General features: G+C 42.9%; 1 protein-coding gene across 1 annotated transcript in view; it reads left to right on the top strand.

Annotated features, from left to right (window-relative positions):
* Positions 1-16,276, top strand: part of LOC138737080 (centriolin-like) — a 17,925-nt gene extending 1,649 nt beyond the window's left edge. The window contains exon 4 of the mRNA XM_069887554.1: positions 15,831-16,276. Within this exon, the coding sequence (XP_069743655.1) occupies positions 15,831-16,034 (204 nt within the window). The 3' untranslated portion in view covers positions 16,035-16,276. The remainder of the gene's footprint in view (positions 1-15,830) is intronic.
* Positions 16,277-27,037: the final 10,761 nt, after the last annotated feature.

Here is a 27,037-nt window from a genome sequence, read left to right as displayed (position 1 = left end):
TGTGAAAGACTAATTTGCCAATACAAATTGGTTTAAATTTTCACTTCACTTCTGAGGCTGGTGTTTTTGATGACCTGATGCAGGGCTTTATCAGTTACTATATTTGCATTTGTTTTCAGACCTTTAGCCACTATTACAATTTACTTGACTTAAAAGTGGTTGCAAAAGTTATATTAAAATGTGAAGTGGAACATGAATCATAGATCATTACAGAACAGAAATAGGCCCTTCTAGTCTGTACTGATCTATTATTCTCCTTAGTTCCACTGACCTGCACCCAGTCAAAAGCCCTCCTATCCATGTACCTGTCCAAATTCTTCTTAAATGTTAAATTTGAGCCCACACATTTCAGCTGGCAGCTCGTTCCACACTCCTACCACTCTCTGTGTGAAGAAGTTACCCCCCTCCAAAGTTTCCCCTAAACTTTTCCCTATTCACCCTTAACCCATATCCTCTGATTTGTATCTCACATACCCTCAGAGGAAGAAGCCCATCCACTTTTACTCTATTTCCCTCATAATTTTAATTACCTCTATCAAATCTCCCCCTCATTCTTTAATGCTTCAGGGAATAAAGTCCTTAGCTGCTTAACCTTTCCCTGTCACTCAGTTCCTGAAGTCCAGGCAACATCCTTATAAATCTTCTCTGCACTCTTTCAAACTTATTGATATCTTTCCTATAGTTAGGTGACCAAAACTGCACCAAATACTCCAAAAATGGCCTCACAAATGTCTTAAACAACTTTACCATAACATCTCAGCTCCTGTACTCAATACTTTGATTTATTAAGGCCAGTATGCCGAAAGTTTTCTTTACAACCCTATCGACCTGTGACACCACTTTCCGGGAGCACAAGGAGTATCTTCTTCACATAAGAGAGTGGTGGGAGTGTGGAACGAGCTGCCAACTGAGGTGGTGAATGCAGGATCAATTTTAACATTTAAGAAGAATTTGGACAGGTTCATGGATGGGAGAGGTATGAGGACTGGGTGCAGGTCAGTGGGGCAAGGCAAAAAAATTGGTTCAGCACAGATTAGAAGGGCCAAAGGGGCCTGTTTTTGTGCTGTAATGTTCAATGGTTCAATGATATTAGTCAAAAACTTAATTATCAGCTTACTGAAGCCTGGGACATTTTACAGAGCAAAGCAAATGAAAGGCTGGATAAATCTGAACAATGTTTGATATTCTTAGAGAAAACAAGTCAGTTTATTGTCATCTGAATGTACAAGTAGAACCTAATGAAACAGTTTTTTCCAGTCCTTGATGCAAAAACATGCAGACATACATTCAGACACAACACGCTTGCAGACAAATACTACATATGCAGGACAAGTATTAAATCTATAACAATATTCTTTTGTACAAATTAGAGTATCGAAAGGTTAGTGTGAGCAATTCCTTAGGGCGTTTAGCATTCTCACTGCCCGTGGAAAGAAACTGTTCCTCACCCCGGTGGTGCTGGCTCTGATACTCCTGTATCTCTTCCCCAATAGGAGCAGCTGAAAGATGCTGTGTGCAGGGTGGAAGGGCTCCTCAAAGGTTTTGTGCACCCTCTTCAGTCAATGATCCCGGTAGATCACACCGATGAGGGGGGTAGGGGGGGTGGTGGGAGGGAGACTCCAGTGATTCTCTCTGGTCCTATGAATTTACCTCTGATCCATTTCTCTGCAGCAAACATACCACACTGTGATGCAGCTGGCCAGGACACACTCAATAGAGCTCCTATAGAAGTTTGACATTGTATTATCCTTGCATGCTTCAGTCTTCTCAGCCTTCCTGACAAGTGTGGAGAACCTTTGTGTATTCCAACTTAAAAATACACAATATGATACTGATGCAAATAAAGTTAATTTTACATAAGAAGACCTAAACATTTCTGACTTAAAATATCTTCATAAGAAACAACATTGTTTTCCATTTCCTAACAGAATTGTAATAAAAGTTGGAAGTTGTCAGATTGTATGCAAAAGAAAGTTCTGAAAATAAGCAATAAAGAAGAAAATGCTGGGGATATTCAGCAGGTCAGGCAGCATCTGTGGAGAGAGAAAAACAGCTTCAGGGTCATCAACTTGAATTATTAACTCCATTCCTCTCTGCACAGATGTTGTCTGACCTTCTGAGCATCCCCAGCTTCTTCTTATATATTTCATATTCTCAGAATTTTTTTTGCTTTTCATTTTGCATATATACTGACAACTTTCAACTCATCCACAGCATTTCATTTAATCCTCCTAATATCCAATTATTTTTCTCTGATTTTTGCCATGTTCTTTTGTCTGATAACCAATCCTAATAGTAAAACAAGAAAATCTGTAGACGCCGTGGTTGAAGTAAAAACACAAAGGACACTGTTTGACCTGCTGAGTTTCTTCATCATATTTAGGGGACCATTGCAATCTTGACATCCTATTTTACTAAGGTCAACTTGCATTACAATAGTAATGCCTGGCTCTTCCAATGCCTCAGAAACTTGTGTGCCAGTGTTACCACCAGATATAATTGTTGTAATTCTCTTCTGAATGGTCTCCCATTTTCCAGCTTTCATAAATTAGAGCGTTGTTGCTCTTTTCCTAATTTGATTCAAATCTTTTCACTCTTCTTCACTGTGTTTGCTAAATTCAACCCAACAAAACAGCATATGTAAAACTTTGAGTCGAGACTTTGGAACTCCACCACTTTTAAAACTTGCCTCTTTTTGAAATTATTGGGCATCTATTAATATTTCCTCATGTGCTCTGTAACATTTGATAACGTTTCTGTTAAAGGCAATGTCTCAAGCACTTAACAATGTTTTGAAAGCATTATATAATTATAGTATTGCTGTTTCAGACTCCACTCCACACAACATGCCAATCTTCTACCAGAAGACCATCCACAAGATCTCATTTGCTTATTACTGAACCTCCTATTTCTGAAAAAGATTCAGGTAAAGAATGGCTTGAGGAATGTATTTTTTAAAACACTTGATTTTCCAGTTTCTTCTTGATGCAACGTTTAACCCACAATAAGGGGAACCACCAGGTTGAGCGGCATCAGTGGGAGTAAAGGAATGGTTGACATTTCAAGTCAGAACTATCATCAAGACTGAAAATTTAACGTTTCCCTTGAATATTTATCTCAGATAACAAACTTCAAGGGAAATGTTCATCCAGATTAAATTTTTAAGTTTGAAGGTTTCTGGCTCAAAACCCCATTGTTTTTCTCCCACCGATGGTGTTGATTCCTCCAGCAGTTTGTTTATTTTTGCTGCAGATTTCAGCATCTTTCAATTGTAATTTTCAGTTGTATAATTTATAGCAATAAAGATGGTAAAATAAATTCATTCCAGATTTTTATTAAAAAGCCCACATTTGTACACCGAGCAGAGCTTTTTGCTCTATGGCTGCAGCAGTGCAGGACTTGCATGCAAGCTTATGCAAACATGGAAGTCCCTAATTTCCATGTAGTTGATTGCCACCATCACTGGCCAACAACTCTGAACTTCACTGCAAAAATCTATATTTCCTCCACATTCAAGCGGAAGGTTCTGTGACAAAGTATTTAGAGGTGGTTTGGGAGGAACTGCTAGAGCAGTTTGCACACACACATTTTAAAACACAGAATATTTGCAGGACTTTTGCAGAATGCTTTTTACAGAAGGCAACAAAGTATCCACAGCAGCTTGCCTTGGAGCATGTGATCTTTGCAGGCAGAGGAGAACTGTTTTGCTCTCAGAGAGGGAGGATGTGATACACAGAGAGAGAGAGAGGAGACAAGAAATCATTTCCAGAAGGACAAAGCTGGCAAACTTTGGAAGGCTGCCTGGTCGAAGGTGAAGGCTGGCAGTGTGAAAGGTGACCTGAAAGAAAGAGGTTCATCTGGAGAACTCTGAAGGGGGCAAGTTTCGTCAGCAAGACTAATTGAGAAGGAATCAGTTGTGGATGTCCTGGAAAAGGAATCTCTCCAAAACCAGCAAGAATCCTCCTGAGTGGTAACCCTTTTGCCTGTTAAGCACCAAAGACTGGTGAACTTTGTTAATGCTAACTTCTGTGCACAGAGCAAGAATTGCCTGCAACCAGTGAGATTGGACTGTGATCAAAGAAATTTTCTAATCTTAAATTTACATTACACACACACCTGCACTTAGTGTTAGAGGGGGGATTGAGTAGTTAGGTAGGTTAGTTAAGTGGGTTAAGTAAGTTAAAGTCTAATTCTGTTTTCTTTTTGAAATATAATTAAAAACTACATTTGTTTAAGTAAATGTGTGTTATGAATATCCATTGCTGCTTGTTTTTGTGAGAAGCAGAGGTGCCTTCACAGATTTCACTCGAGACAAAAATTGAGAACAAAGAACATACATTATAATTTTACAACAATGCAAAGTTGGGAGCTTCCCCTTACCATGGGAATACACACAGATACTGGGGCTTACCCAACTTTTTATACATTCCATTTCAGTACAGAGGTACCTTCCCCCTTAACATTCTTCTGCCTCCTGGATTGGTTTACCATTAGGTAATTCTGCCTTTTCTTTGGCTTGGCTTTGCGGACGAAGATTTATGGAGGGGTAATGTCCACATCAGCTGCAGACTCGTTTGTAGCTGACAAGTCCGATGCGGGACAGGCAGACACGGTTGCAGCGGTTGCAAGGGAAAATTGGTTGGTTGGGGTTGGGTGTTGGGTTTTTCCTCCTTTGTCTTTTGTCAGTGAGGTGGGCTCTGCGGTCTTCTTCAAAGGAGGTTGCTGCCCGCCGAACTGTGAGGCGCCAAGATGCACGGTTTGAGGTGATATCAGCCCACTGGCAGTGGTCAATGTGGCAGGCACCAAGAGATTTCTTTAGGCAGTCCTTGTACCTCTTTGGTGCACCTCTGTCACGGTGGCCTGCGTGTATTCTAACTTCTTATCAGTTTATGTGCCTTTCTGCAGACTTGTTTATCAGGAAGTGTCATGTCTTTGTTCTTACTCATTGATCAACCCCCAGGACATGCTAAATCTATTTACTTGCTATCCTGTTTTTGAAGACCCCTATTTTATTATACTTGCTTAACCCTTGTTTAACCCATCATAATTCATTCTTACATAGCCCTTGTTTGACTCCTCACAATCCATTCTTACTTAACCTTGTTTGATCCCTTACAATCCACCCTTTTTCTTTAGCTATGCTTAGTAAACCCCCATTCGGGCAGTATTCTTTTAAGCTTGGTCCTTTTCCCAGCGAGTGAGTAAACGAACTGCGGCCTCAGCATCATCAAACGGAGTTTGGGAAGCATACATCATTTGGGTTGCAGTGACCTGGCGAAGGGCCCATTGAATTAAACACTGCACACAAGGCATTAGGCAGGGAATAATTATGAGGGCTAAAATAAAAAGCCCAGCCGCTATAAGGGCCGTGTGTATCCAGCTCCAGTCGCCAGTAAAAACTTTAGTCCACCATATACCGGACCAAGGATGTTTTCGAATTCCTGAAGAAATTTTTTTTTTTTAACCACCTGGCCATTGTCATCAATCTTCAAGCAACAATTGGTAAGGTTTAATTTTCCACAGACTCCACCCTCAGCAGCCAACAAGTAATCGAGGGCCAGGCGATTTTGATAAGCTGTAGCACGTATCTGTTGCTGCTCATCAGCCAATAAATCTAAGGCCGTCGTTGTCTGGTTGGTGATAATTTCCAAAACTGCATGGAGTCTGATCAAGCGATTTAGTATATAAATGGGGGTTCGATATCCCCATGATCCATCCTGGGCCCAAGTAGCAGGGCCATAATGTGAAATAATACGTTCAGGGGCCAGTCTTCACCCTAATTTCCAATTTAAGTTCTTTCTTTGGGTGAGTATCCTGAGGGGATTGTGGGATTAGGCGCATATATAGCTTGGTGGAAAGGTGGTGGTCGGCATGCAAAGGCAGTAAAACAAATTGAGGTTGAATGATTCCAATACAACAAGTGCCGCTCCAATCAGGTTCTAAAAAGGTACAAGCCATATTCCCACAAATCCAATATAAACCCTCTGGTGCGTGTCCATGTGGGATAGTCTGGTTCCAGTTCTGCCGAAGTGAGGGGATGCCCCAGTAAGCGTTTTTACCTGAACAGTTCCATATGTCACTGGTGTCATTGATACTCTCAAAAGACACACAATCCGAATCGTTTTCCATAGAGAAATACCAGGTAGGTGTTGCGGGATGCCAAACAGCTGTAGTATTCTCGAGCAGCTTAAGCCGTTTACAAGTGGAACCCCCCTTATAGTGACGGCCTTTAGCCTTCCGAATGCATTCGTCACCCAATGGATGATTTGCAAGATGCCAAGTTTGGGGGGGAGGCGTTCAATTTTATTCGTTGTACCATTAAAGCGTAGAAGTTCCCATATATCCAAAGGCTCACCTTGCCAGGGCCAGGTACCATCTTTGGTTGGGCCTCCGCAAATCCAACAATTCTTCAACCCCAGCAAGTCAGCTGTTCTTGACTTAAATCTACCCACTTATTGTCACTTAACTGGAGAGTAGCAGCTTGTCTGTGAGCATTAGCATATATATCCCCTTTATTCCTACTCCCTGACTAATATTCTGCTTATAATTTTCCCACCATCTTCTTTGTACCATATTTTTGGCACTTGTCTTTTTAATACCCGTAGAGGCCGGGACACAAACCCAATCCACTCCCCTAGGACAGTTCTGCTTCCCTGGTCCATGTTGGGATCCTAAATTAAACCATAATAAATAAGGTACCCCACTGTGAATGCACTTTATACCTGTGCCCTGTCTGCATTCTAAAGGTAAACTTGTCCATTCTTCAAAGTAACTATCACCTATGCTGCCCCTATTCCAGGAGGACTTAATACATTGTGTACAATTGGGTGGTTTCCCAAAAATTGGGAACCAGCAGGAAAACAATACCGCAAATAGTTAAAGTAACATTATAAAAATTTTTGTCGGCGGAGCGTGACTTTCAGACCAGAAGGATGTGAGACTGCATGCCAGGTGGAGAGGATATTATCAACATCTTTAGTCTGTGGATTAGCGCGCTTAACGCATTGCACGTGAGTCTATCCCTTTTCTTTTGTTCGTACTGCAGTGTCTGTAATCAAAAGTACACAATAAGGGCCGTTCCATATAGGTTCTAGTTTATGGTCTTGCCACGCTTTTACATATACCCAATCACCAGCTTTAATGGAATGAATGGGATAGTCCAAGGGTGGGGTTTGAGCTAATAATCCCTTCTGTTTTAAGTCATACAAAGAAGTGGAAAGCCCCTGTAAATATTTAGATATATATTGGTCATTAGCCTCAGGGATAGGGGAATCGGTGTGGAAGCCCATGTAGGGAAGACCAAACATCATCTCATATGGTGAGATAGGAAGGTCCTTACGAGGAGCTGTGCGAATCCTGATTAAAGCTAGGGGTAAGCATTTAATCCAGGAGAGGCCAATTTCCTCATGAAGTCGAATGAGTTAATTTTTCAGGGTCTGATTCATCTGCTCGACACGGCCTGAACTCTGGAGGTGCCATGTGTAACTGCCAATCTATTCCCAAGATTTTACACACCCCTTGGAGTACCTGAGAGGTAAAATGTGTACCTTGATCTGAGTCAATGGTTTGCACAATGCCGTAACGCGGAATAATAGCCTCTAGTAATATCCGAATAATGGTGTTAGCATGATCATTAGGGGTTTGGAAAGCCTCAACCCATCGAGTAAAATGATCTACCATCACTAGGAGATATTTATAGACCCCTATCTTGGGCAATTCCATGAAGTCAATCTGTATTCGTTGAAACGGGCGTACGGCCATATCGTGACCCCCAGGCATTACATGGCGCATTACTTTCTTATTCACTCGCTGACAAATTGGACATCCCCGAGATCTTTGTTTGGCTAAGGTGTATATTCCAGAACAATTAAAGGACTGTACAAAGGCGTCAACAAGTGCCTGCGTTCCCCAGTGTGTCTGCTGGTGGAGCTGATCAATAATTTGACGAGCCAAGGCCTTATTCAGGACTTGGCGTCCCTCTGCCGTCCACCATAACCCATCTGCAGTTTGACGCATTCCCTGGTCTTTCATATAAATCTCCTCCTCCTGTGAAAAGATGGGTCTTTTGAATCTCATGTGGATTGGGGAGTAACAGTTGCATCTCTATTATTTTTGTTAGTGCAGCCTGTTTGGCAGCTTCATGTGCCCATCTGTTACCCTGGGCTTCAGAATTCTCAATAATTTGATGGCCTCGTACATGGACTACAGCTATCTCCTCAGGTAACGTAAGAGCATCTAGGGATTGAACAATTAAGTTCTCATGGATCAACTTTTGTCCTTTCCCGGTTATCATTCCCCGCTCTTTCCAAATCTTTCCGAAGGTGTGTACTACACCAAAAGCATACTTGGAGTCGGTATAGATTGTCCCCAACTTTCCCTCTAGACCCTGGAGAGCTCTACAGAGGGCATACAATTCACAGGATTGGGCCGACCAAGTACCGGGGAGATGACCGGCCTCAATCACAACTCCTTCATTCCCGTCTACTACACTATACCCGCTGTAACGAATGCCATCAATGCAGCGGGAAGACCCATCAATAAACCATCTTTCACCCTCTCGTAAAGGTCCGTTGCTTAAATCACCTCTAATTTTAGTCTGTAAATCAATCACTTCTAAGCATACATGCTCTAAATCATTGGGGACCGTATCAGAGTCTGGAGAAACCAAGAAGGCGGCTGGATTCTGATCTTTATTTGTAACCAATGTCAAATCATCCATATCCATAAGGATTGCTTCATACTTCAAAATTCTGGAATCGGTAAGCCACCTTCCGGCACGTTGTAAGAAAATGGTGTGGACTGTGTGAGGGGTGTGAACTGTCATCAGGGCACCAAACGTAATTTTGCGTCCTTCCTCTACTAGAATGGCAGTGGCTGCAATTGCTTGCACACATTCTCACCAACCACAACAAACAGGATCTAAAATCTTTGATAGAAAGGCAACTGGTTGTCTAAAGCCTGCCTGCTCTTGTGTTAATACTCCCATAGCCGTCTTTCGTATTGGTATATAGGTCAAATGGCTTATTTAGGTCAGGTAAGGCCAAAACCAGGGCACTAGTAAGACGCTGTTTCACCATGGCAAAATCTTTAATCTCCTCCTCCGCCCAGACAACAGTTTCACCCCCTAGAGTCGCAAGTTTATCATAAAGAAATTTGATCAGGCTAGAATAATTCTCAATCCAAATTCTACAGTATCCCACCAAACCAAGGAATTTCCTAAGTTCTTGGGCATTCTTTGGAAGCGGGACCTGCAAAATACCGTGTATTCTCTCTGGACTTATTTTCCTAATTCCTTGACTAACTAGATGACCTAAGTATTTAACCTCGGATTGAACAAATTGCAACTTCGATTCATTCACTCTAAGACCCTTATTCCCTAGAAAATTCAATAAATCAACAGTGTATTGTTTAACCGAATCATACATTTCCCCCGTGATTAATAAATCATCAACATATTGTAATAATTGTCAATCCTCTCTCCAAGGGGCCTCATCTAGTACCTGTTCCAAAACTTGGCCAAACAAATTTGGTGATTCCATAAAACCCTGGGGAAGGACCATCCACCGGTATTGATTTTTCCGTCCTGTGAAGGGATTTTACATATACCCAATGCAAACATGTCCCTACTGTCCATTGCCAAAGGGTAGGTTCAGAAGGCATCTTTGAGATCAATTACACTGAACCACTTACTATGGGGGTCAATCTTACCCATCAACGTGTAAGGGTTAGGTACAACTGGATAACGGGTGAGAATAATTTTGTTTAACTCTCACAAATCCTGTACTAATCGGTATGTTCCGTCTGGTATTTGGGCAGGTAGAATTGGAGTATTAAAGGGTGACATGCAGGGTTCGAGTATACCGTCTATCACCAATTGGTAAATTACTGGCTGCAGCCCCTTTCGACCAGCCATAGGAATCAGATACTGTTTTCATCGAACTACCTGGTCGGGGTCCTTTAGAGTAACTTGCAGGGGAGGAACATCTAACCCTCCTCTATTGCCTCTTTTCACCCATACCCTAGGATTTATTAGTCCCCGATCCTCCTCCGTCAGCACATAAAATTGAACCCCGATAACCTGATCCCTGTGGTCTGGTACAGATAGCCAATTGGTCCTGTAAATCACGTCCCAACAAGCAAACCCCAGCTTGGGGAATTAGTAAAATATCCTCTGTTACAATTTTTCCTCCCATTTGTATCTTTACATTCTTTAATTTAGGGACCGCAAAATCTCTCCCCCCCCCCCCCCACCCCTGAAATCATCACCGTCCCTTTTGTAGTAACACCCTCGGGCCATCGTAAAATACTAGACTGGGCTGCCTCGGAGTCTACTAGGAAAGTCATTTTGTCATCGTGGGGTCCTACGCTTAAATTTACCAATGGTTCTCTGTGCAGCCCCACGGTATGCATTGGCTGAGAACCATGACCCCCCCCCCCATTCATAATCTGCCTTCATCAATGCGTAAGATCGCGTCTCCCTGGCCCGCATCGGGCATTCCCTCTTAAAGTGTCCCTCCTTTTTACAATAATAGCAAACTAATGCTCCTGTCTCCCAATTTCTGCCAGGGTCTCCACGGGGTCCCGGGAACGGTCGCCATCCCCAGAATTCTCCTCTACCCCTTCCTCTACTCTGGTCTCTACTTCCCCACTCCCGGCGCTCCTCCCAACATCCAGGAGCCAACACACGGTTCCTAACACTTCCTTACTTTCCATCCACAATTTCCTTTACTGCCTGCCTCAAAATCTTAGCCTTTCCTTTCTGTTTTTTTTTTCAGACCTCTGGACATATTCCCTTTGTGCGACCTGCAAAAGCTGTGATAGTCCCTGCTCATGCCAATTCTCCGTCTTTTGTAATTTCTTCCTGATATCTGGAGCTGAATTAGTAACAAAACCCGTCAATACCAACTGTTCACCTGCTGGGAATTCTATATCCAACCCCCCCATATTGTTGTATGGCCGCACGTAATCTAGTCAGAAATGCAGAGGGGGGGTCTCCTCGGGACCTTGGGGAACCTCAAATGCCTTCTTAAAGTTCTGTCCTCTTGGAACAGACACCTTCATCCCTTTTATTAGATTAACCCTGAACTCATCCATTCGCGTGCGACCATCATTATTAGTCTTATCCCAATTTGGGTTCACCAGGGGAAATTTAGCTTCTCCAGGTATCGCCCCTGGCCCCACTTGGTGTTCCCTATCTCAGACTCTGATCCCTGCCTGGCAGATCATTCCACGTTCATCCAAAGTAAATAGAACCTTAAAGATAGTCATTAATTCATCCCAGGTATATATATTAGGCCCCAAAAATTGATCTAATTGTTCTGCACATCCCTGAGGGTCTTCTACCAGAGAGGTCATTTCCTTTTTAAAATTGCGCACCTCAGTACTAGTCAAAGGCACGTTTACAAATCTGAGACCCCCTCCATCCCCTCCCAAGGGAACCTCCCGTAAAAGTCTCATCCAGTTAGTTTCTGGCTTATCTCCTCTATGATGGTTAGATTCCTGCCTTCTGGGAGATTGATTGAGTCCAGCCCCTTCCTCCCGAAGGGCCTCATACTGTTCTTCTGAATGACCCTCACAATCAAAGTCTCCTCCCTCTCGTTTCAATTGAGACGGTAATCTTCCACTCTGTGAGCGAGTCCTTATACCACCCCTACTTTCTCCTTTCTTTAACTGTGGAGGAGGAAGGGAAGGTAAAGAAGGGTAAAGCATAGGAGGGAGGGAGGGAATGGGAGCCAGCACAGGGGAAACATATGGTGGAGGAAGGGAATGTAACACATCCCATCCCTTTATTTCGGGGGCAGAAGTTTCCTCATCCTTCTTGTTTCTAAGTTTCTTCTCGTCTAAAATCATCTGATTAGACGATCCACTAAGCCAACAGGCTGCATATCCCTACTCTCGGTATTGTCTCCTTGATTTTGGTAGAACCAGATGTTCAATGCCTGACACATCCAGTCCTCGTCGGATTCGAACTTTGGCCAATATACCGAACTCCCTTTTATCGGATTCTTAACCCATTCCTGACAACAATACCTGACCATGGTCTGCTTATCCTTCTCACAGGTTTTTCCTGCACCCAATTGGATAACATTAGTCCTAACGGACTATGTTTTGGTATTTTATCCTCCCATACTTCTTTAGGATTTTTTTCCCCTTGCTACTTCTTCCTCCCATATTCTCCGGGCTCCCTTTCCGTTGGCAGGAAAATAAAATTCCTCTTATCGGAATCTAGTAGCTATTCCTAGCGCGCTTCCTTAATGTCCTCCCGTCGTTTGTTCTCAATGCCTCTTTTCGGATATCACTCGCTTCATCCACTGATCAGCTACCCGTCATCCGGGAGTCCAGCTGAATCAGCCGGGGTGCACCTATTCCCGTCGTCAGGTGCTCTGTCAGTGGAGGGAGTGCGATCCCGGACGAGTCCCCAAGTTGTGAGAAGCAGAGGTGCCTTCACAGATTTCACTCGAGACAAAAATTGAGAACAAAGAACATTTATTATAATTTTGCAACAATGCAAAGTTGGGTGCTTCCCCTTACCCTGGGAATACACACAGATACTGGGGCTTACCCAACTTTTTATACATTCCATTTCAGTACAGAGGTACCTTCCCCCTTAACATTCTTCTGCCTCCTGGATTGGTTTATGTGTATTCTAACTTCTTATCAGTTTATGTGCCTTTCTGCAAACTTGTTTATCAGGAAGTGTCATGTCTTTGTTCTTACTCATTAATCAACCCCCAGGACTTGCTAAATCTATTTACTTGCTATCCTGTTCTTGAAGACCCCTATTTTATTATATTTGCTTAACCCATCATAATTCATTCTTACTTAGCCCTTGTTTGACTCCTCACAATCCATTCTTACTTAACCCTTGTTTGATCCCTTACATTTTTGGGGTCCCCTGGACTCCGTAACAGTTCAGTTGAACAGGAAATTAGTAACTTCCAAGTAAATTTAATTAACTAAATACACTTTACTAATGTATTATGTTTTAATATTTTGATAATTTTTATTACCTCTTCCATTTTTATGAGTGGGTTGATAGTTTTGATAATTGTTACTATACATTTGGCTCAGCTGACCTTCAAAGAACATCAGGGAGACTGATCATTTGCAATGCTCTGTGCTGCTCAGAGCCTTTTTTTTTGGGACTGTTGTGGTTTAGAGTCATAGAGTTGTATAGTACAGAAATGGGCCCTTCAGCCCACTGTGTCCATGCCAAACTTTTCGCCCATCAAAACATTGAGACTCCTGAAAGGGAAATTTTCCCAATCTAGACTCAATCCTCAGAAACATCATTATATATTGAGAAAATGATAAAATCTACAGAACAGAGTCATTGGGATAAGTCTGTCTTAACTTCATTACCTAACTATCTATAAAGTTGTCAGTTAATATTTGATCTTCATGACTTCAGAGCTCAACTGGGCTTGTAGGAAATTATCATCAAATCAAATGAATAAAATAAAATTGGAAAACAATCAAAATTATCAACATTCTCCTTGGATGAGAATGAATTGGCATGTTTACAAAATTTGAACTTTTCCAAAGAAGTTTTATTATTCGCTAATCAAAAATGATTGTGCAGTGTAATTCCTTTCTTTCTTTCTCAAATATATATCACTACATAAGGTAGTAAATGTGATGCAGCAAGCACTATTTGCCAGCATTTGGTATTGCTGTCTCATCATTCCTCCAACTTTGGGTGCTGTCCATGTGGAATCAGAATTTATTGTCACGAACAAGTCACATAATTCACTGTTTTGCGGCAGCATCAGGAGTACAAACATTCATATTATGAGCCATCTTATAACACTAATATATTATAAAAAATAAAAAGAGCAGTGCACGAAAAGTAAGGCAGTGTCTTTGGTTCATTGATCATTCAGGAATCTGATGGCAGTGGGGAAGAAGCTGTCTCTGTGCTGCTGAGTGCTCGTCTTTAGGCTCTGTACCTCCTTCCCAATGGTAGCAGAGTGAAGAGGGTATGGCCTGGGTGATGGGGGTTTTGAGGATTGAGGCTGCTCTTTTAAGACACTGCCTTATGTCGATGTCCTTGATGGTGTGAAGTCTGGTTCCTGTGATGCCGCAGGCTGAGTTAACCACCCTCTGGAGTTTTTTCTCGTCCTGAGAATTGGTGCCAGAATGCTTTTACCTGTAAAGGTTTTTGAGATTCTTCAGTGACATACCAAATCTTCATGATTGCATCAACATGGAGGTTCCAGGACAGATCCTAGGAAATGTTGACACCCAGGAATTTAAGTTCTTGAGTTCACACATGTTCTGCCTGTGACTATGTAGGTTACCACTGGGTGTTCTGCCTTCCTCCCAGGTGAGACATGCTACCAGGTTAATTGGCTACTGTAAATTACTCCAACTATAGATGGGTGGCAAATGAATCAAAGAGAAGTTGGCTGGAATGTCAAAGAGAACAAGTTTCAGTGAAAATGGGGTTGTTCTTCATGGATCTGATGGGCTGAATGCCCTCCTGATTGAGTTAGTATTTTAAATGTAGAATGCAGTCCCCTTAATAATGGCAAAGTGTTTTCTGGCACATTAGATGCATGTTTAAAGTCAGATAGCAGGGCAGATTGGCAAACAGAAATTTTGGTAAATATTTAAAGATCCATTTCTGGTAAACGGCTCACTAACCTTGAACAAAATCCATCAGAAGAAAAAATGCTAACAGACTGCTCAAAGAACTTTTCAACTTTTAAAGTCAACACAAGTTTTCTAAGTTTAACTAACTGAAAATTAACTTTTGTGCTTCCCTGTAAGTTCTTTGAATTGGTGCGGCCTAATTTGGAGTTCTGTGTGCAGTTCTGGTCGCCTAATTATAGGAAGGATATAAACAGAGTGGAGAGAGTGCAGAGAAGGTTTACCAGAATGTTACCTGGGTTTAAGCATCTAGAGTATAGGGAGAGATTGGACAGATTAGGTCTTTATTCTTTGGAGCGTAGAAGGTTGAGAGGGGATTTGATAGAAGTATTTAAGATTATAAAAGGGATAGACAGAGTGGATGTGGATAGACTATTTCCGTTAAGAGGAGGAAAGATTAAAACAAGAGGACATGAGTTAAGAATTAAGGGGCAGAGGTTTAGAGGTAACATGAGGGGGAACTTCTTTACTCAGAGAGTGGTAGACGTGTGGAATGATCTTCCGGGAGAAATAGTGGTGGCGGAGTCAATTGTATTATTTAAGAAAAGGTTGGACAGATATATGGATGAGAAGAAGATGGAGGGTTATGGGCATTGTGCAGGGAAGTGGGACTAGAGAGGGGTGTTTGGTTCGGTGCGGACTAGAAGGGCCTAATGGCCTGTTTCCGTGCTGTAAATTGTTATGTTATGTTATGGCATACATTATGGAGTGGACACATTCCTTACAGAAAAATATGAGGCAAATTTTTTTTTAATGTGAACCCTTTTTACACGTTGATCCCATATTAGATGCAGGGGTGTTTTTCTCTCCTATTAAGCTACTTGACATATTTACCAAACATAAAATTATTTTGTAATGTGTCCTGACTTGAATAGTCCAAATTTAAAAGAAAACAATCATTTGTACGGTATTGAAGGGACCACAGAAAGCATTTTGCATAATGGTATCACTCACATTTTGGTAGATCACAGCAAATAAGGCTGAAGAACTTAGACTTGTAGGAGTCCACTATACCTCCTCCACTATACATCATTTTAAAGAGAAGCATGAACTATCTCTTTGGGACATTGATGCTGTGATTGAGTATTAAATAAGTCCACTTCATAAGTGGTACATTCAGCCTAATCTGTCTGATAATTTAGTGTCAAAATGAATGACTTTAATTTTCTCTTTTGCAGGTGACATTTGGTAACTTTCCATGGTTGTTGGAATGTAGATGTTGCAGGATGTCACTAACCACAACGTACATCCATGAAAATTCATCTGCTGTGGCGATGCACATACTTGTAGCGGCCTCAGTGATTTCAATCCTGGATCTTTATGCAACAAAGTTTCAAGGTGTGGTCTTGTACATACTGTTTCCTTCTCATGATTGCTACTAAAGTAGCATATGCCATACATGTTCAGCAAGCAATCATATGCCTGTATTCTGGGATATCTTGGTACTTAGCTGCTGTTTAAGGTCTAGATATGTACCTTTATCAATATTTTTATGCATTTACACAGTCTTGAGCTGTGTCTGCACATTAAGTTTGTACATTACTTACATAAATATTGTACCTGTGCATGTATCTGTAAATGTTACATTTTATCTTTTTTGCAATAATAAAGATTCTCTGAATTATTGATATTTTCTTCTTTCACTGAAAACTAATCACTGGCTGTCATTTATAGATGGTCTGGGGTACAGGGATGTTTTAATATAGTAAAAACATAGCTAATACAGTAAAAACAGATTGTTGAGTTAATATCAAGATAGTCAGTGCTGTTTCCTGTTGCTGCACAGATGCTGTCCAATGGGAAAATGGTCTATTACTAGCCAGTCAATTTGGCAATTTCTAAACCCGTGGTCTTACTGCGAAGGTTAAAAAAAAATCCAAAAGACCATAACCTGGACTTTTTTTTAAACACTTCATATTTTGAAGAACGATCTCTGACATGTGATGGATGCAGAGTATTGTTATGTGAATCAAAGCATTAAAACCATATCCTGGTGTTACTTTGGGATGCTGGTAAAGTGCAAATATCCCAAAGGGTATTTAACTTTGAATCTATTAGCTTCAGTTCAATAACTTGTCAAAGTGGTCTATGCACTATTGTCTGTTTGTTCGATTTTAAACTTTGGGAAACTTTAATGATGGTAATTGTCATCATTTGGAAGTTTCAACTGAAAAAACTCAGAAAAAATGTGGTAGTTATTTCTAAGTCTGGGAACGTACAGACTGCTTTGGAACCTTGATTCTGCTAAAATATATTATTAGTTCATCTTAAATGGGAAAACCTTACTCTGAAATTGTGTTCCCCAGTTCCTGAGAAAGCGAGATTGCTTTTGAGACATGTTTTATGATTTATTTTTTTTGCCTTTGATTTGAAGGTTGAATTCCACTGGTTTTATGATTTGACAGCTTTACAAAAAAAGTCAGTGGGACCTCTGTAGTGGGACAGAATTTGTTTGAACAATTGAAATGCTCTTCACAATATACACCCAATTGTAGGAACAACCTCTCAGTATCTGCGCTTGTTAATCTCACTCAGAATTGCTTATACTCCATCAAGTACAGACACTTTACATTTCAAGATCTTTCTTCACAATTCAATCTATCACCCCAGGAATTAAACTCTTGTACCTACTCTACACTGTCCTCAATGTAGCTCTGTCTGTAAGCACAACAAATAACACTGGGCACAATACTTCAAAAGCAGTGCTTTTTCATTTATTCCTCCAGAGTACATAATCTTGTATTTTCCTGCATTCTAAAAAACTAGTCCATCTGGCAAATTCTTTCCCACACTTATAATGATGAATTTTATCAAATAAATTGTACAATGATTTTTTTTGCTTCAACGATCTTAAAAAAAAGGCATACAATAGTGTACACATTCAAGATGAATACAAAAGTTAGATAGTAACTAGTGCAAGAAAAATAATACCATTATAATACCACAAGCAGGCTTGCTTGTGATATCCAAGTGTAGTGAGGGGAAGGTGCAAGAGCCTGATAGCTGTTGGAAAGAAACTTCTATAAACCTTGAAGAGTTGGGCTTCAATATCTTCTACCTTAAGGAAGCTGTGAGAAGAGGTCGTAACAGGCTGTGATGCAACTAAGGTGCTCATTGGGCTGCTTTGGGACAGCTCTGGCACCTCGTGGGCCCACTCAGGGTAGCGGCGACTCAATGCAGCATCAATGGCTGTCTTCCTGACCCGTAATTCTCCACACAGCTGGAACTGCTCTGCCAGTGCCAGTGCCTGGGAAACACTAAAGTGGACTTGACTGCTGCCATCCTCCCCATTAAATGCTGTTTTCTATTCTGGACATGCCTGTTCATTCCACGACCGGTCGTCCTATATCGTAGTCTTATAGTTCTCTGTCAATTATACAACACCAAATACAGCATGGCAGCCACAAAGGCCATGTCTTGCAAGACCTTGTCATCATTTTTGGTGAGCTCCAGCACCTAAAAATTTGCACTGTACCCCTAGATCCAACGAAGTAGTATACTTTCCACAGTGCACCAGTAGAAGACATGCCAAATCTCTTTAGACTTCTTAGAAAGTAGAGTACTGTCTTCATAGTTCCTGGATGTGCTGACTCTAGGAGAGGTCTTCTATATGGACTCCCAAAACCCTGAAGGTACAAACTTTCTCCATCTGTCCCACCAATATGGACAGGCACATGATCCTTCAGTCTTCTCTTCCTAAAATCATATGAAAAATTACTTCCAACATGCTATCAACCAAAAATACACCAATATTCTTCGTGGACTTGCTAAAAGAATCATTTTGAAAATTATTGAATAATAATTTAGCATTGATAGCAACTTACAGAAGTCTAATGAAAGAGTGCCATCTACTGGATTTATGATTGAAAGCTTTAATCTTTTCTTTTTCTTTGGCTTGGCTTCGCGGACGAAGATTTATGGAGGGGGTAAAAAGTCCACATCAGCTGCAGGCTCGTTTGTGGCTGACAAGTCCGATGCGGGACAGGCAGACACGATTGCAGCGGTTGCAAGGGAAAATTGGTTGGTTGGGGTTGGGTGTTGGGTTTTTCCTCCTTTGCCTTTTGTCAGTGAGGTGGGCTCTGCGGTCTTCTTCAAAGGAGGTTGCTGCCCGCCAAACTGTGAGGCGCCAAGATGCACGGTTTGAGGCGTTATCAGCCCACTGGCGGTGGTCAATGTGGCAGGCACCAAGAGATTTCTTTAGGGAGTCCTTGTACCTTTTCTTTGGTGCACCTCTGTCACGGTGGCCAGTGGAGAGCTCGCCATATAACACGATCTTGGGAAGGCGATGGTCCTCCATTCTGGAGATGTGACCCACCCAGCGCAGCTGGATCTTCAGCAGTGTGGACTCGATGCTGTCGACCTCTGCCATCTCGAGTACTTCGACGTTAGGGATGAAAGCGCTCCAATGAATGTTGAGGATGGAGCGGAGACAACGCTGGTGGGAGCGTTCTAGGAGCCGTAGGTGGTGCCGGTAGAGGACCCATGATTCGGAGCCGAACAGGAGTGTGGGTATGACAACGGCTCTGTATACACTTATCTTTGTGAGGTTTTTCAGTTGGTTGTTTTTCCAGACTCTTTTGTGTAGTCTTCCAAAGGCGCTATTTGCCTTGGTGAGTCTGTTGTCTATCTCATTGTCGATCCTTGCATCTGATGAAATGGTGCAGCCGAGATAGGTAAACTGGTTGACCGTTTTGAGTTTTGTGTGCCCGATGGAGATGTGGGGGGGCTGGTAGTCATGGTGGGGAGCTGGCTGATGGAGGACCTCAGTTTTCTTCAGGCTGACTTCCAGGCCAAACATTTTGGCAGTTTCCGCAAAGCAGGACGTCAAGCGCTGAAGAGCTGGCTCTGAATGGGCAACTAAAGCGGCATCATCTGCAAAGAGTAGTTCACGGACAAGTTTCTCTTGTGTCTTGGTGTGAGCTTGCAGGCGCCTCAGATTGAAGAGACTGCCATCCGTGCGGTACCGGATGTAAACAGCGTCTTCATTGTTGGGGTCTTTCATGGCTTGGTTCAGCATCATGCTGAAGAAGATTGAAAAGAGGGTTGGTGCGAGAACACAGCCTTGCTTCACGCCATTGTTAATGGAGAAGGGTTCAGAGAGCTCATTGCTGTATCTGACCCGACCTTGTTGGTTTTCGTGCAGTTGGATAATCATGTTGAGGAACTTTGGGGGACATCCGATGCGCTCTAGTATTTGCCAAAGCCCTTTCCTGCTCACGGTGTCGAAGGCTTTGGTGAGGTCAACAAAGGTGATGTAGAGTCCTTTGTTTTGTTCTCTGCACTTTTCTTGGAGCTGTCTGAGGGCAAAGACCATGTCAGTGGTTCCTCTGTTTGCGCGAAAGCCGCACTGTGATTCTGAGAGAATATTCTTGGCGACACTAGGTATTATTCTATTTAGTAGAATCCTAGCGAAGATTTTGCCTGCAATGGAGAGCAACGTGATTCCCCTGTAGTTTGAGCAGTCTGATTTCTCGCCTTTGTTTTTGTACAGGGTGATGATGGTGGCATCACGAAGATCCTGAGGCAGTTTACCTTGGTCCCAACAAAGCTTGAAAAACTCATGCAGTTTGGCATGCAGAGTTTTGCCGCCAGCCTTCCAGACTTCTGGGGGGATTCCATCCATACCTGCTGCTTTGCCACTTTTCAGTTGTTCGATTGCCTTATATGTCTCATCCAGGGTGGGAACCTCATCCAGCTCTAGCCTTAGGGGCTGTTGAGGGAGCTGGAGCAGGGCGGAATCTTGGACTGAGCGGTTGGCACTGAAAAGAGATTGGAAGTGTTCTGACCATCGGTTGAGGATGGAGATCTTGTCGCTGAGGAGGACTTTGCCGTCTGAGCTGCGCAGCGGGCTTTGGACTTGGGGTGAGGGGCCGTACACAGCCTTTAGAGCCTCGTAGAAACCCCTGAAGTCGCCAATGTCCGCGCTGAGCTGTGTTCGTTTGGCGAGGCTAGTCCACCACTCATTTTGGATCTCCCGGAGTTTGCGCTGAAGATGGCTGCATGCGCGACGGAAGGCTTGTTTCTTCTCTGGACAGGACGGCTTTGTAAGGTGAGCCTGGTGGGCAGCTCGCTTCTTTGCCAGCAGCTCCTGGATTTCCTGGCTGTTTTCGTCAAACCAGTCCTTGTTTTTCCTGGAGGAGAAGCCCAGTACCTCTTCAGTGGATTGCAGTATGGTAGTCTTCAACTGATCCCAGAGGGTTTCAGGGGACGGGTCCGTGAGGCGGGTTGCAACGTCGAGCTTTGCTTTGAGGTTTGCCTGGAAGTTTCCTCTCGCTTCGTCTGACTGCAGGTTTCCAACATTGAACCTCTTTCTGGGGGCTTTATTGTTCCTGGGCTTTGGCTTGAAGTGAAGGTTGAGCTTGCAGCGAACCAGCCGGTGGTCAGTGTGGCATTCCGCGCTAGGCATGACCCTGGTGTGGAGCACATCTTGTTTGTCACTTTCTCGCACCAGGATGTAGTCCAGGAGGTGCCAGTGTTTGGATCGGGGATGCATCCAGGTGGTCTTAAGGCTGTCCCTCTGCTGAAAAAGGGTGTTTGTAATGACAAGTCGCTGTTCTGCGCAGAGCTCCAACAGGAGGCGCCCATTGTCGTTGCACTTGCCGACGCCATGCTTGCCCAGGATTCCTGGCCAGGTTTCTGAGTCTTTAATCTAACAAGAAGGCATTTGACAGATACTTAAATCTAACAAACAAAGCTTTTTAAAATCTAGAATATGCAGTCCAACATATAATAAGCTAAAGACCACAGAATTCTTAAAATGTGGTTTAGAAAATGTGAGATTAAATCTTTTCCCTCAGGTGGGATTCTTTATTACAAGTTGATCATCGAGAATCAAATGTCATTTTGGAATTTCTTTTTATGCAGGACAAGTCACTAAAGCTGCTTTAAAACTTAATCTGATTTCCATTGCGAATTTTTTTTTAAAAAGACCAAGCACCAGGTATGTGTCATCAAAGCTTTGTAACTAGAGGAAAGAGATGGAAAAGGCTGCAATCCATATGAAAATTCACATGAAATAAAACATTTTAAAACTTTTTATAATAATTTATATTCTCATATCTAACTCATCCCACCCTCATCTCAAAATATTTAGATATTTGTAAAATTTGAGCTGTGTTCTCCAGACCTCAAAAGGAGACAAGTGTTGGGAGCAGTCACGTGATGGAGTAGTGGCCGGTCAGGGAACTCCAGCCCTCTCCAGAAAAGTTTTTTAAAAATACACAAAACACAAAGGTACAAGAATAAAAATTAAAACAAAGTAAAAGTAAAGGTGGGAAGAAAATGGCAGCGAAGAGAGAAAAGTCGAAAGCAACAGGAAGAAGAGAAGAAGAAAGAACGTCGGAAGAAGAAGGTGAAGGCCTTACCTGTCTGAGGAGGCCCGCCGCGGAGAGAGAAGCCCGCTCCCTAAGGTCAGTGGAAGTCCCGAGCTCGGGACTACAAAAATGGCTCGCGGAGCCAAGTAAAAGTGCGCAACCACACATGAAAAAAAACACACTGACGGGAGGGGGGACCAGCTGAGGAGTCGATCTCCACAGCTGAGGATGACAGCTGCAACACAACAACAGGAAGAGAACATAGAAAATAACGAGAACAAGAAAGAAGAGATTAAAAAGAAAACAAGGAAACAACAGATGACCAACCCAGAGGAAGAAGAAGAAGAAGGGAAAGGCAAGACAATGGATTTTTTTTTTAAAGAATATATGGAATCAGTAAAAGAAAGGCAATTAAAAGAATTTAGTCAAATAAAAAGAAGAATTAAAAGTGCAGAAGAAAAAATGAATAGAATAGAGATGGTCATGTCAGATATAGGAAAAAGAGTGGACAAGGTGGAAGAACGAGAAACAATCATAGAAATGGAAGTAGAGGACTTAAAAGAGAAATTAGAAGAATCTAATAAAAAAGTTAAAGAGACACAAGAGCTGTTAGCTCAGAAGATAGATATAATGGAAAATTATAATAGAAGAAATAATATAAAGATAGTGGGCCTTAAGGAAGATGAAGAAGGCAAGAATATGAGAGAATTTATAAAAGATTGGATCCCCATGGTCCTAGGAAGACCAGAATTACAGGAAGAAATGGAAATAGAAAGGGCACATAGAACATTAGCCCCGAAACCACAGCCACAGCAAAAAACAAGATCCATTTTAGTAAAATTCTTAAGATATACAACAAGAGAAAATATATTGGAGAAAGCAATGAAGAAAATAAGAGAAGACAAAAAGCCACTGGAATACAAAGGTCAAAAAAATTTTTTCTATCCAGACATAAGTTTTGAACTCCTGAAGAAGAGAAAGGAGTTTAATACAGCAAAAACGATCCTATGGAAAAAAGGATATAAATTTATGTTAAAGTACCCAGCGGTACTTAAAATAGTTATTCCAGGGCAGCAAAACAGACTATTCTCGGAACCGGAGGAAGCACGAAAATTTGCAGTACAAAACAGGCAGAGAGATGAAGACATATAACGAGAGTAAAAATGACCACGAACTATATGTATGTGTGTATATGGGTATGTATATATGTGTGTACATGAGTGTATCCGTATTTAGAGGAAAATATATAGAGTATAGATAAGAATTAATAAGGGAATGAAAGGGAACAGAGGAAGTAAGGAGGGAATTAAAAGAGTGACCTTTGTTATATATGAAAATTGAAATCTTTTCTGGGGGGACTGGATGGGGAGGAGTTACGGTCACTGCAAAATCAGTTGACGCTTACGAGTGAATTCGCAAATCCAAATGGAGAGGGAATATGTGGTTGCCCGACAAGGGATAAAGGGCAACTCAGGAAGGGGAGGGGATAATGGGGTTAAAGAAATTTTAGATAGGAGAATAAGGGAAATGTTTGATGTTTTAGAAATGTTGTCTTATAAAGTGTTCAAAACAAGAAAGCAGAAATGGATAAGAAGGAAAAGTGATGATGAGGAAATGGAAAGGGAAGATAAACAAAGTATGAAATGGTTACGTTGAACTATATGACTTTAAATATTAACAGAATACATAATGAAATCAAAAGGAAGAAACTGCTAAATTTACTGAAAAAAGAAAAAATTGATATAGCATTCATGCAAGAAACACATTTAACTGAAATGGAGCACAAGAAATTAAAGAGAGATTGGGTAGGACATATAACAGCAGCGTCATATAATTCAAAATCTAGAGGAGTAGCTATATTAATCAGTAAAAATGTACCAATTAAAATAGAAGAGGAAATAATAGATCCAGCAAGGAGATATGTAATGATAAAATGTCAGATATATTTGGAGTTTTGGAATTTACTCAATGTATATTCACCTAATGAAGAAGATCAAAAATTTATGCAAGATATTTTTTGAAGATAGCAGACACGCAAGGGAACATCCTTAATTTCGATTCAGACATGGATAAAACTAGGAAAAAAATTAACAGAAAGAACAAAGTAACCAAATTTATAATTAAACCGATGCAAGAAATGCATATTTTTGGATATATGGAGGAAACAACACCCAAAGGAAAAGGAATATTCATATTATTCGGGTAGACATAAAACATACTCAAGAATAGACCTATTCCTGTTATCAGCTCGTATGCAAGATAGAGTAAGAAAAACAGAATATAAAGCTAAATATTATCGGACCATTCACCCCTGATATTGACAATAGAGTTAGAGGACATCCCTCCAAGAATGTATAGATGGAGATTAAACTCCATGCTACTTAAAAGGCGGCCTCGGCCCCGGTCCGGGCAGTATGGACCGACCTAGGAGGGGAGGCAGGCCCCTCCAGCCCGGGTAAGAAACCTGCATAGGAGAAGGCCACTCCGATATAAAACCTACGACCCAAGGACCTCGCTGCCACGTCCCAGCTTGCTCGGCCACGGCACACGAACCATGGGTGTAAAGGGTAGGGCCAGTACTGCGCGCACTGCACTCCACCTAAAAGCTCCTTTGCGCAGGCCCGAGGACAGGTCCACGTCCTACCCCTCCACGTCCTCCCCCTCCACGTCCTCCCCCTCCACGTCCTCCCCCTCCACGTCCTCCCCCTCCACGTCCTCCCCCTCCACGTCCTCCCCCTCCACGTCCTCCCCCTCCACGTCCTCCCCCTCCACGTCCTCCCCCTCAAAAGATGCTCACAAACTCAAGCTAGCATGCTGGAACATCAGAACCATGCTAGACAAGGCTGACAGCCACCGACCTGAACGTCGGTCTGCCCTCATTGCACATGAACTCCTCAGACTTGACATCGACATAGCCGCTCTCAGTGAAGTCCGCCTGGCAGATGTAGGCAGCCTCCAAGAACGCGGCGCGGGCTACACACTCTACTGGTCTGGCAAGCCTTCGGATGAACGACGCCTATCTGGTGTAGGCTTCATGGTCAAGAGCTTCATTGCCTCCAAACTCGAAAACCTTCCGACAGGCCTCTCAGACCGAATCATGTCCATGCGACTCCCACTTCAAAACAAGCGTCACATCACCCTCATCAGTGTCTATGCTCCAACCCTCCAGGCGGAACCAGCAGAAAAGAACAAGTTCTACACCGACCTGCGCAACCTCATCCAACGTACCCCTACAGCCGACAAGGTTGTCATCCTGGGCGACTTCAACGCTCGTGTCGGCAAAGACTCAGAAACCTGGCCAGGAATCCTGGGCAAGCATGGCGTCGGCAAGTGCAACGACAATGGGCGCCTCCTGTTGGAGCTCTGCGCAGAACAGCGACTTGTATTTACAAACACCCTTTTTCAGCAGAGGGACAGCCTTAAGACCACCTGGATGCATCCCCGATCCAAACACTGGCACCTCCTGGACTACATCCTGGTGCGAGAAAGTGACAAACAAGATGTGCTCCACACCAGGGTCATGCCTAGCGCGGAATGCCACACTGACCACCGGCTGGTTCGCTGCAAGCTCAACCTTCACTTCAAGCCAAAGCCCAGGAACAATAAAGCCCCCAGAAAGAGGTTCAATGTTGGAAACCTGCAGTCAGACGAAGCGAGAGGAAACTTCCAGGCAAACCTCAAAGCAAAGCTCGACGTTGCAACCCGCCTCATGGACCCGTCCCCTGAAACCCTCTGGGATCAGTTGAAGACTACCATACTGCAATCCACTGAAGAGGTACTGGGCTTCTCCTCCAGGAAAAACAAGGACTGGTTTGACGAAAACAGCCAGGAAATCCAGGAGCTGCTGGCAAAGAAGCGAGCTGCCCACCAGGCTCACCTTACAAAGCCGTCCTGTCCAGAGAAGAAACAAGCCTTCCGTCGCGCATGCAGCCATCTTCAGCGCAAACTCCGGGAGATCCAAAATGAGTGGTGGACTAGCCTCGCCAAACGAACACAGCTCAGCGCGGACATTGGCGACTTCAGGGGTTTCTACGAGGCTCTAAAGGCTGTGTACGGCCCCTCACCCCAAGTCCAAAGCCCGCTGCGCAGCTCAGACGGCAAAGTCCTCCTCAGCGACAAGATCTCCATCCTCAACCGATGGTCAGAACACTTCCAATCTCTTTTCAGTGCCAACCGCTCAGTCCAAGATTCCGCCCTGCTCCAGCTCCCTCAACAGCCCCTAAGGCTAGAGCTGGATGAGGTTCCCACCCTGGATGAGACATATAAGGCAATCGAACAACTGAAAAGTGGCAAAGCAGCAGGTATGGATGGAATCCCCCCAGAAGTCTGGAAGGCTGGCGGCAAAACTCTGCATGCCAAACTGCATGAGTTTTTCAAGCTTTGTTGGGACCAAGGTAAACTGCCTCAGGATCTTCGTGATGCCACCATCATCACCCTGTACAAAAACAAAGGCGAGAAATCAGACTGCTCAAACTACAGGGGAATCACGTTGCTCTCCATTGCAGGCAAAATCTTCGCTAGGATTCTACTAAATAGAATAATACCTAGTGTCGCCGAGAATATTCTCCCAGAATCACAGTGCGGCTTTCGCGCAAACAGAGGAACCACTGACATGGTCTTTGCCCTCAGACAGCTCCAAGAAAAGTGCAGAGAACAAAACAAAGGACTCTACATCACCTTTGTTGACCTCACCAAAGCCTTCGACACCGTGAGCAGGAAAGGGCTTTGGCAAATACTAGAGCGCATCGGATGTCCCCCAAAGTTCCTCAACATGATTATCCAACTGCACGAAAACCAACAAGGTCGGGTCAGATACAGCAATGAGCTCTCTGAACCCTTCTCCATTAACAATGGCGTGAAGCAAGGCTGTGTTCTCGCACCAACCCTCTTTTCAATCTTCTTCAGCATGATGCTGAACCAAGCCATGAAAGACCCCAACAATGAAGACGCTGTTTACATCCGGTACCGCACGGATGGCAGTCTCTTCAATCTGAGGCGCCTGCAAGCTCACACCAAGACACAAGAGAAACTTGTCCGTGAACTACTCTTTGCAGATGATGCCGCTTTAGTTG

The sequence above is a fragment of the Narcine bancroftii genome, chromosome 1 (genome assembly GCF_036971445.1).
Source record: "Narcine bancroftii isolate sNarBan1 chromosome 1, sNarBan1.hap1, whole genome shotgun sequence".
Classification (NCBI taxonomy): domain Eukaryota; kingdom Metazoa; phylum Chordata; class Chondrichthyes; order Torpediniformes; family Narcinidae; genus Narcine; species Narcine bancroftii.
Note: the sequence above shows the minus strand (reverse complement) of the source record. Positions and strands in the feature narration are given on the sequence as shown.